The sequence below is a fragment of the Pagrus pagrus genome (assembly GCF_965226575.1).
Source record: "Pagrus pagrus genome assembly, chromosome: 7".
In the NCBI taxonomy this organism is placed as follows: Eukaryota; Metazoa; Chordata; class Actinopteri; order Spariformes; family Sparidae; genus Pagrus; species Pagrus pagrus.
Window position 1 is genome coordinate 29615883 of NC_140191.1, and position 11887 is coordinate 29627769.

Here is an 11887-nt window from a genome sequence, read left to right on the forward strand (position 1 = left end):
GAATCTGCGGGTTAGGCTACCACTGCTACTACTTTGTCAGGCTTGTTAGTTTTAAGCAGGACTTTTTTTGGTGTTACTTTTTTTCTCCTTTAGATTTAGCAATGGCCTTAATAAGCAAATGTGGTACAATATACAGCAAACTCTAAATACTGGAGCATCAAAATTGATGTTTCAGTCACAGGAAAGGAAACAGGCAACAGTGGGCAATGTTAAATTAGCTTCAGCTATAGGAGCCTCAGCTGTACTTTGAGCTTAACACTAAAGTTAGCAGTTCTATTCTGAGACACAGCTGAGAGTAACAACCGTGAAGACTGTGGTTCAATATTTCTATGACATGACACTAAAAACAACTGACAATATGATTGTTGAATACAACATCAATGCTCCTGTGCCATACCGTAGCCAGTGAGTAGAGGTTGGGAAAAGTTTTGGAGGGATAAACAGGCCTCATGTACGGAGCATGGGTTCCACATGTTCCTGAAAATGGAAAACAGAGCAAAGAAACTCCTGTATTAGCACAGAGACACCGACTAAATCTCTCTCAAAATCCCGTCCAGGTCTTACTCAGTTTCTCGATGTTGGGTATGACAGTGTTTCCTCTCTTCACATACGAAGCTCTAAATCCATCTACTGAGAGCATGATCAGAGGCGGGCGAACAAAGCTGGACACACACAAAATATAAAAGGGTTTAAACAAGGAAAAAAACAGCACATTGCTGAACAGAGTGAAAGCTACACCAAGGCTTTTTTTTTACATCACTTGTTTGATGAATCACTTTATTCTCTTTGAATGCTCAGATGTAAACATACCCAGCAGGACATTCAGCTGTCTTGATCTCCTCACACTCATCCTGCAGCCATAAAGTGTCTCCTAAAAGAAAAAGATGAGAGGACGGAGACAGAGATATGGAATGATGTATACAAACCTAGCTGGTCCATGGCTGGTTAGAAACTGTGAAAACAACATAAATGTAAGTCCTGGTTTTCAAATGTATTGGTAATGCAGTATTTTTTGGTTTAAAGAAATGAAGCAAAAGTCTTCAAAGATATTCAGAAATGCTGCTTTAGCCCCCGAACCTCTGGTTGAGCCACCACAGACAATCAGTGTGTTTAGGCTGAAGACAGGATTCCAACCCTATCTTCAGCCTAGTTTTGGAAGTATGGCTTTCTTATCACTTATCACTGCTGCTTCTTGACTTGACAGACCAGACAGACAGTAAGGACAGCTGCCAGCATAAATGCATCTGAATTGAGGAAATAATCAAATGATTAGTGGTGCAAACTGACCTATTTTGACTATAGAGGCTACTTTGTCTTCAATTTTAGTCAGACTGGATGGAATTATTTTGGTAACACTTTTGATTAGGAAACTAATCTTAGTTTCTAGCCTAGTGCAAGGTTTAAATAAGTTATCTATAAGGAAAAAAAAATCTGCACTGTTAAAAACTGATGTGCATACAGATGAATACTTCTGTTTGATTTTTTTGATTTGTTGTGAGGGAAATTGCAGCCAGGTGTCTGGCAAAGAAAGAAAGTACAAATGTATTTCATTTGTTAGTTCAGTGAAAAGTTTTAATAAGTTATTTAAGAGTCGGTATAAAAGATTTGCACCAACTGTTAAAAAATATTAAATATAAAGATGTATACAGACTGCTGTGTATTATTGTGTATTACTTTTTGCCTGCATAAAGTCTTGGTAATGCACACGTAACTGTAAAAAGTTGGTTAGAAACCTGTTTAAACACAATGCAGCAGAGAAATCAGCTTCTTCAGGAGAATCTGGCGATGATGGTGAAACTAAGTTTCTCAAATCCACTACCTGATAGAGACTAAGTGTCTCATTCATTTGATGTTTAAGAAGTCAGCTTATTGTGGAAAACTGACCAGAATTTAAACACATTAAACACAGTGATTGTAAAGAAACTTGGGCTGTTAACTGATGCAAGCCAAGTACAGATAGTGTTCATATTTCTATCAAAGAAAAACACTATAAACATAGCATTTAGCGTCTAAAGTGACTGATGTTGATAATTGGGTGTACATTTTTAAACTGTTCAAAGTAGCAGCTCACTAGGTATTGCATTCACTATAATTTAGTTAGTTAGTTATTGGTAGATTATTGTTTCCAGACATGCTCAGAGAGGTGCAAAATATGACATGTCCTGGAAACTTCTGATCTATATAGCAAGCCTTAGATCATTGTATGTACTGTAATAAGACATTTTCAACATACATACTCCATATAGTAGGTTTAAAGCTGCAAACCTTTACAGAGTGTCTTGTAGTTGGTACAACAGTCTCCTCTGGTCAGACAGTCATCAGAGCAGTGGCAGGCATGTTGTTCATTACGAGGCTCCCCACACCGATCTTTACTGCACTCATAACCTCCCTCTGTACACGGGAACACGAGGCAGACGTCAGTTCAAAAAACATAAAAAGCAGCAGGGAATAAACATGCAGACTTCAAAATCTTCATATATTTATACCTAATTTGGTAAATCAGTGCTGGAACCACCATCAATGACAAATGAAAGTTGATATATTAATGTAAGAGTGGTTTGGCTGCATACTGTACTGCTGAGCACTCAAGGGACAAACACAGAAAAAAATGAAAGTATTCTGGCCAAAACCCCTTGATGAGAACACCAGATGACAGCTGTAGTTTAAAGTAGGATCTGCCAGCATAAGGGTAAAGACCAGAGCACAAACAAGTATATCATCATTTTCTGGCACAGGGAGGGTTACGGGGTGAGGCAGTGGTAAGCCAGAGACCACCAGGCTGAAGGAGAGAACATCAAATCAGACCACCAACACTGGAAGTAGCAGGGGGAAATGTTGACAGACCAACAGACGAAACAAGGAACAGCGAGGAATAGCAACAAACAAGTACTGCTTGGAGTAAGACACATAAGAAATGTGTTCAGACCCACATCAAGTCCATGCATAGTCCACAGCTCATTTCCAGCTCATATTAATACATTGTACAGCTGGACAATCAGTTTAAAAATGTCTTCATTAAAAGGCTCAGCCAAAGTATTTTTCAAAAGAAAACAATAATTATCATCATCAGGCCTCGTCAGTCATTTTCTAGGTAAATCAGGGCAGAAATAAATACATTTAGATCCAAAATAATCAGGGTCTGTCTAAATGGCTTTAGAGCATCGCAACATACTGCAAAGTACAGTTATAACCAACACTGAAGTTCATTATTAAAGGTGCTATTTGTAAGAAAAGCAGATTTTTAAATCTCATTCCTAATGTGTCAAATACTGATGCATTAGGATCGTAGGTCGGGCCAGCAACCATCCCAATGCCCGATCCTGAAAGCAACTTTTCAGTAATTATAAAACGGAGTGTATATGTGTGGTCTTCAAGTGTTTTTTCTGCTTCCTGTTCAACATTTAGAGAATTCTTCTAATGTCGATGTATGTGTGATCTGTTCTGAGCCGGTTTTATTTGCCCCTGATCAAACACACTGAAGAAGAAGAATCATTTTGTTTTTTAAACCACAGCAAAATGTCCATTCCTGTTTTCCTCTACTTTAGAGGTATCTATAAAATGTGAGTGAGTTTCAATTATGATACTTTTCTTTTTAATTATTAATTAACTTAACTCGAAATAAAAGAAGACATCATAACACCAAGACATGCACAGTGCTGTTTGGTGAGTCTAAAGTCTAATTTATTCAGATACATTTTGCTAAAGAAAGTATTAAGACAGAGGGGATTAAAGGCTACATCGTAAGAACAAAACAATTTGCAGAGAAAAAGGGAGGATCATTAAGTACCTGTCCTCAGGCAGAGCTGATCAAAGTCTGAGCAGCAGCCGTTGTACGTCTTACACAGGTTGTCACAGCGGCAGTTTGGTGGCTCCAGCTCGACCAGCTCAAAACACCTGTTCCTACAGGAGCCGGAGGTCGGCACGTAGTGAGATGCAGAGCGAGCTGAGGACCAAAGACACAGAGTGTTTACAGTTACACAAATACACTTTTATTGTATTTCGCAGATGTGGAGGTATGATGTGGAGGCTCTGAACAGCTTTCTCCAAGGTGTCTCCAAACAATGCTGAGCACTGTTTGAACTTCAATATGCAGAAAAGTTTCCCTGCATCAGTAAGTTTAAAATACCAGCAGCATTTTAATTAAATGTATCTCTTGAAATATGATATGTGACAACCAGTTAACCCCTTTAATCACATATAGTTAAACACAGTTAAATTACCTGAATAATAATTAAGTCCCATGCAGGATATAATTGCAAATCATTTGACAGGTCATAGTTTAAGGTTTGTTTTTCTATAATATTGATTTGATTTGAAGTTGATTCTTACCCAGTCTCCTGATGTGTACAAATGACTTGTTGTCCCCATGTCTTATTAACCTATGTAAACAATGCCATGTGTTTGACATGCTTTTTGCATCCTTTACAAACTACTGACCAGAAGTTTGTGCAAGATTGTGTAGAGTTATGATTGTGCAGTCTATTCATATGAACCCTAACCCTTCTTTTAACAATGACAGCTTGATACATGTAAAAATGATTTTATGATTATTAGGGCTGCACAATGACTCAATATACTTTTGAAATTGCAATTTGGCAAAGTACCATATCCAAATCTCAGAAGCCGAAATTTTTTGATAAAGTTCAAATGTGTACCAGAACAGCGTTATAAAGAAGTGCTGTAGTTCTGCAGAGATGTCCTGACCTACTGTACAAATCTTGCGCTCCACATGTAAGAAAACATGTTTGTTTGGTTTGTTTGTCACAACAATCGCAATATGATTATATCATTATATATATTTTTACCATATTGGGCAGCCCTAATGATTATAATGTCACAAGCTATACAGTATACTATTGCTGTATACAGCACATCCCTAAGTTCCTTCCTGTGGATATTTGCCAGAGGGCCTGTACCCAAATGTTGTCGAAAGGCACATGTCTTTAGCTGGCTTTTCAAGAATCCACTGAATCAGCCGACCTTAAGCGTGCTGGCACTCATGTGTACTGTAGGTACTCTATGTGAAGCAACTGAGGTGTTACACTTTAGATCATTTATGCTGCCCAGCCAGTTGGTAAAGCAGTATAGGCTCAAGATGAGTTACAGTCTCAACACCCTCTTTCCTATAAGACTCACTGCTACTCTGTGTCATTTTTTTTTTCACATCAATTATGGACAACCCCTCTCACCCCCTGCATGAGACTGTGGGGGCCTTAAGCAGCTCCTTCAGCAACAGACTGCTTCACCCACGGTGTAAAAAGGAACGCTACCGCAGGTCATTCATTCCAGCTGCTGTCAGACTGTTCTACAACAATAACCCTTAATGTAGCACCATAAGCACCTACTTATCTTGCACTACTTTCTACTTCTACCTCTGCCATCTTGTGCAATATTTATATTTTGTGCAATATTTATATTTATATTTCAAATTTTTCTTTCTCTTATCTAAATCTTTTTTAGTATTTTTAAGTCTACTTGTTAAATGTCTGTCTACTTCCCCGATGTGGGATGAATAAAAGCCTAAAGTTTATACTAAAAAATGGCGCATCAACCTGTTCATACAGTAAAACTTGCTCGTAATGTTGCCTGTCTTGTTTTTAGAATAAAATTTGTAATCTGCAAAAAATGTTTTTGAAAAGAATATCGCAATCTTGCTATGGATTTATGCTGATTTCTTTAGTCTTCTATACTCATTGATGGACCGTAAAGAAACTGTAAGCTGTGCCGCCCTGGTGAAAACAAGATGGCCGAAAACCTTGTGAGTAAAGCATGGAATAAGAGTTGTACAACATGTTTATTTTTTTTGCAAATTAACACCCACACAAATTCACAGATAATTTTTTCTAAATTCTTCTCATGTAAAAATGTAGCAAAATAAACAGCTAGCAAACTCCCTGGCCTGTTGCTATGACAATCTACAACACAGTGAAGCAAACCTCTACCTTGTTATGCCGACAGGGTTTGAGAATCTGCAGCAAAAAATGAGCTCCAGGCTTCTCTTAATATTGACTCAAGGTAGAGCAACTCAAACACACTCTCTCTCCTCACAGGGTCACAGTAATCCGTTGTAACCACCCCACAACCACCACATACTGCTGCTCGCTCATTTCATATGCACTGGAAGCACTTCATATAGAAAATAACCCAGCAAATAAACTGAGCAGGACAAATTCTTCCGGAGCTGCAGTTGTGGAAAGTTGTTCTCATCTAACTACATGCCGTTTATGTTTGGAGGAGGGATCTTGGAGACAGCCGGAGGTGGACCTGTGTCACTCTGGTTGACGTTGGTGTGACTGTTTGCACTTGAAGCTCACATAGGATTCAAGATTTACTCAGCTCTGAAAAAAACTCAGAAGTTGTTTTTTTTGCGTGTGTCTTGGACCTGGAGCGAAGCTTTAGGCATGTCCTGCCCACATTTGGCTCAGACACATGAATGCAGCTCCAAAACACACTTCACATGGTCTGCAGTCACACACTTTGGCAACTAAATTAAACTGTGTGAATTTTTTCTCAGGTTTGCATTACTGAACACGTGTGTTGTTAACGTGTGATGAACACAGTTCTGAGGAGCTTTTACATAAGCTTAATGCCCTTTTATATTGTTCTCATGCATTTTACAGCAGAAAACCACACAATATTTGGAGTGTGGTGACGTAGGGCTGCAACTAACAATTATTTCCATGACTGATTAATTGTCAATCAATTAAATGTTTTTTCAGTTTGTCTTTTAGCATAAAAAATGTCAGAAAATTTTCCAAAATATCCATCACCATTTCTCAGATGTCAATGCGACAACTTTTTTGCATAATACGATTTATTGTGTCAGCACTACTGTTGGGGGTAATAACGCATTACAGTAATAAATTATTTTAACCAGTAACAAAGTAATATGACACGTTTGCAATTGGATTTCAATAATATTATTACAGCATAATGAGCGTTATTATGTGTTTTAAATGTGTATAGTCCCATTACTATGAGTTTATCAGAAACTTTTATGTATTGGAAAGCTGACAGAATTCTCTACAGCCAGAAATAGCACAAAGTTTTCAAATACTCATAATTTATCAGACTTTGATCCTTTGTCTTGAACTTCTGTGCTTTAACTACCTGCTATGAAAACAAAATGACCCTCTTCCATTTTATAATGACTAGACGTATTTCTGCTGTGATTTTGATAACGCAAAAGTAGTGTAATTAGAAATGCATTACTCTACACATACAGTAATACTGTTAAGTTACTTATTTCTTTCAATGAAAATAAAAATATTAAAAAAATACTAATTCTTAGTAATTCATTACATTTTGGAAGTAACTTGCCCAGCACTGGTCAGCACAAGTATGACGTAATTATTATATATACTGGTACACATGCATACACTTCAAATGTAGCACAAACTACTGAGTGTTTTATCTACAACACTGCATCCCAGTGAGCAAAGAGTGGTCTAGATCACGTCTTTTAGATGTCATTTATGGACATCCAAGACGTCTAGAAGACGTCCTCTGGGGAGCCAGAATGAAAGTTTTTTATACGTCTTTTCTGGACGTTGTATAGACGTTTATATATCGTTTATCGACTAATTCTGGCTGTCAGTGGATGTTTAGATTATGGCCTGACTGGACGTCTTTTCTCAACGTCATTTATCGACTAATTCTGGCCGTCAGTGGACGTCCAGATCATGGCCTGGCCATGTCAATAGTCAGGCCATAATCTAGACATCCACTGACGTACAGAATTAGTTGAGAATAGACGTTCATACTGGCTATGATCTGGACGTCCACTGACAGCCAGAATTAGTCAATAAACAACATATAAACGTCTATACAACGTCCAGAAAAGACGTATAAAAAACTTTCATTCTGGCTCCCCAGAGGACGTCTTTTAGACGTCTTGGATGTCCTTAAATGACGTCTAAAAGACGTGATCTAGAGCACTTTTGCTCACTGGGATAAAACAACTACATTTCATAAAGTTAAAGATCTAGTACAGGGATTCCCAAAGTGTGGTGCCGCTAGGGGGTGCATGAAAAATGTAATGGCGGTCTGATAATTACACAATTACAGTTTCCCCAATTTATCTGCTTTCTGCCTCTGGTCCTGAGCCTGTCATCCATCCTCTTTGCTCTTAAAAGTGGAAGCTTGCGCATAACTTTGTTGCATTATATTGAAACTGTGTTACAGTGTTTCAGATTAATTCAAATGCCAGAGCGCATTGTTGTGATCGTGATTATTTTATTATATGTGTGTTCTGGTCATTTGAGCATGATTAAACATATAAAAAAGCTTGTTGCATTTTGTTTTTTTTTGAAGGTGTGGGGGATTCGGGGTGCGTCAACCCGGTTGGGACATAGAAGGGTGCGCGCGGCTAAAAAAGTTTGGGAACCGCTGGTCTAGTATGTAGAATTTAGGGTGGTCTCTTGGCAGAAATGGAATAGATTATTCTTCATTGTGTTATTATTAGTGCAGTGTTTTTGGGGGCCCCATGTCCTGAATGTTTGAGGTGTTTTTCCCCCTAATTTGAACGAGTGGATCGTTATCAGGCTCCGGCAGAGCTTGATGACGAGCTGATCATTTGAATCAGGTGTGTTGCAGCAGGGAAACATCTCAAACAGGGGGGACAGGGGCCCCCAGGAGCAGGGCTGAAAAACTCTGCATTAGCGTACAATAAGCTGACGCTAAGAACTGCTGTGTTTTCGTTACCCTAGACTGAGCCTTCTCTGCTCTTCCTCTATAGAGGGAGCAGATCATCTTCCACAGAGTCCACCCTGTTGCACTGCCATGTTTTTACAGTTGCCCAGAAGAGACCATCAAATACTGGCTCTGGAGAGAGCATCGCATTTTTGTTGGGGAGGGTGAGTTGAGCAGTACTTTATTGTTTGCCAACTGTAACCAGCAACCAAATCCTACACACTGGGCCTTTAAATATTGTATAATGCAGGGCAATAAGCTGATTCATGTAATTGTCTTATGTGATAGTAAACTGAATCTCTTTTATTTTTTGGACTATTAGTCAAACAAAACAAGTCATTTGAACACATCAACTTGGATTATAGTAAACTGGGATGGGCTCTCCTTCTACAAAATTTCGTAGACCAGATGTTTAGTTGATAAAACAAGAAGAGAATAAACAATAATTAAAATAATCTTCAGTTGCAGCCTACTATAACTGATCCAAAAGGTCACAAGATAAGTAACAGGGTTGGAAACAGGTAAAAGTTTTTCAGACTTTTCTCAAATCTTTGCTTTTTTTTTGTGGAATGTGAGACTCACAACCTTCACAGCTCTAGAAATGATTACAATGTTAAAGTCTGTGAAGGGAAGTGCTCACAACTCAGACACACACAACCTGCGAGGAAGAGTCTCAAGCACACATTTCTTTGCTTTAAGGGTACGGGACCCATACTGTGTCACATCATTTCAAGCAGAATGAAGAAAAAGCTACTTTTTCGGAAATTGTATCACACCAAAGGAGACAGACCTTAAGTGTGCTGCTTCACATCTTCTAACATTTGACTCAGTGGACTGCTTTTATTTGACAGACAATCCAGGCTTACTGCCTACTATCCACAAGGAAGTGGGTGAGGGTAGGACAGATTTCTCAAGCCCAACTCAGTTGTGTGAATGTTTGCCAGCTCGGGGTCAAGCAGTTCAAAGATGTTCTCAATGATTCCTAGTAACAAGACGAGTGTACTCACACTCTGTCCTGGCCGAAGTCCCGTCCTCTCCTGAGCGTTTGGGCCGGTTGTAGACAAATCCCCAACACACATCAGTGCCACACAGGACTGACAGGATCCAAACAAACTGAGACAGCAACAACACATGACGTTACAGTCATTTACAGAACTGCTGCATAGGCTTTTCAAAGGTCATGAGGTTTATTCTCTATTAGACAGTTGACACAGGAGAAACAAAAGCTAAGTATGAGACGCTATACTCTCAGGTAAGACTACCAGGTCCTTCCATAGGAGAGTCTGGAAGTATCTGATATTAAATGTAGAAAGTATTAAGTATCAAAAACAAAAACAAAAAACATCAACATACATGTACAGTACTATATACTATGGGTCTGGCTGACTTGTTTCATCCGGTTGCCCAAAACAAATCCCCCAAAATTAAAAATGGCTCTGATTCAGCAAGTAATCTGCAAAGTACTTTATAACTCAAGTTATATCTGCTGAGAATAAAGTAAAGGAGTGGAGGTATGAAGTGGCAGAAAATGGACATCCTCACGTACAGTCACATTTAGTTGACTGTACAGAGTACATGCTGTTATCATCGCATAGTGCTGGAAAATGTGTTGAGTGTTGATCCTAAAGTTTGCTACATTAGGAGTGACAGCCGGAACAACACCGGTCCACAGAGCTCCTCCTGCAGGCATGTTGGCTGGACTGAGCCGCTGACCTGACGGGGCTGAACTGGGACCACCCGCATCCGCAGAACAACCGCCTTGAATCGTTCGCCACTTGGAAAATGACAGACAAATCTACAATTGTTCTGCAAATGCTTAGCAGCAGGGAGGGAGGAGCAGCAGGGGTGTTCCGGGAAAAGAGCTAAGAAGAGCTGGAAAATGTCCCTTCGGCCACAATGAAAGCGCGAACTACCAAAACAGACGTTTCATGCGTAACTCCAAGCGCTTTTACGCGCAGCGATGCCTGCATTCTGAACTGACCTCAAGTTACAGCTTACACTTGCAGACTCTTACCGTACCAGTTTCTGCAGCAACATGCTCCTCTGTCGGGCTGGGCTCAGTCCTGTGCTGTAGGTCGGAGAGTGACTGATGCTGACTCCGAGCAGAAGAACCGCCGGAGAGGGGCACCGCTGAGGAGAGGAGGGAGGAGGGAGGAGGGGAGGTGGCTCAATGTGCGGACCAGAGTCTCATTGGTGGTGGGCTGGAGGAGGGCTGCTGATCTGTCTCCGCCATGGTTTAGGTGTGCAGGGAGAACAAGAAAGAAAGATGAGGTGGGGAGCAGCAGTATAACTTCACTGCAGCCTGTATGCATACCTTAAAAAAAGGTAAGGTTCATTTATTGCCATTTTACAACACCTGTTGTAAAAGTTTAGTCCCTTTATAAACTACACGACAGAAAAAACAAAGCAGGGATGATGAACTGAGGAGTCTCCAAGCCTGAGGAAAGCTGCTCCTTTGGTGGTGTTAAAAGTAATGCACAACTTGATTATATTAAAATAAATATTCAAAGATCGAACAGTAATAAAAACATTAAAGGTTATTTATAATCATGTCCTGTCCCTGAGCTCCCCGGAGAAATTCGTCTAGCTCCAAGCAACAGAGTTTCTTGGAGAACAGTTCAGTGTAGCTAATGCTAGATGCTAGTTCCCTTGGTGGGGAGATTTACTTCTTCGTCTCCTTTGGTCCTTGTGAATATCGACTAACTGACCAGAGGCAGACTAGGCCTGCCGCAAGTCTCTTGTGCTTTGCTGCAGAGCACAAACTAAACCACCACCTTTTTCGGTTTTATTGTTTTTTGGTTTTTTTTACTGAATTTTGTGCCTAGCCTGTGGCAGCCCTGCATCAATGTTCGAGGCTTCAAACGTAAAAGTTTTCTTTGCTACACAATTAAATGCAAATACGTCTTGTGACCTATATGGAATTCTTTATTTAAAGTAATAATCTGGAAGATTTTCATGTAAATAAATATCTGTTCAGTCACTATCTATCGCCAAATGTGGTAACACAATGATGATTGAGCCTACGGCCCACTGATGAAAGCCCTTACATTTGCTGTAATACCAAAGATGTACACTGGGTGTGGGTGGCGACTTTCCCGAACAATATCACAAGCAGCACACAGTTAGTGTCGCGTTCACCCAGCAGTGGCTTCGGCCAGGGAGAGGCGTGGTTCGCACGGGACATAACAGTTTTGTT

General features: G+C 39.8%; 1 protein-coding gene across 1 annotated transcript in view; it reads right to left on the reverse strand.

Annotated features, from left to right (window-relative positions):
- Nucleotides 1-10788, reverse strand: part of enpp2 (ectonucleotide pyrophosphatase/phosphodiesterase 2) — a 39505-nt gene extending 28717 nt beyond the window's left edge. The window contains exons 1-7 of the mRNA XM_084356548.1: nucleotides 10711-10788; nucleotides 9699-9804; nucleotides 3788-3943; nucleotides 2266-2391; nucleotides 811-871; nucleotides 565-662; nucleotides 398-477 (exon numbers count right to left, since the gene is read on the reverse strand). Coding sequence (XP_084212674.1) covers nucleotides 398-477; nucleotides 565-662; nucleotides 811-871; nucleotides 2266-2391; nucleotides 3788-3943; nucleotides 9699-9804; nucleotides 10711-10728 — 645 coding nt within the window. The 5' untranslated portion in view covers nucleotides 10729-10788. The remainder of the gene's footprint in view (nucleotides 1-397; nucleotides 478-564; nucleotides 663-810; nucleotides 872-2265; nucleotides 2392-3787; nucleotides 3944-9698; nucleotides 9805-10710) is intronic.
- Between the last annotated feature and the right edge of the window lie 1099 nt (nucleotides 10789-11887).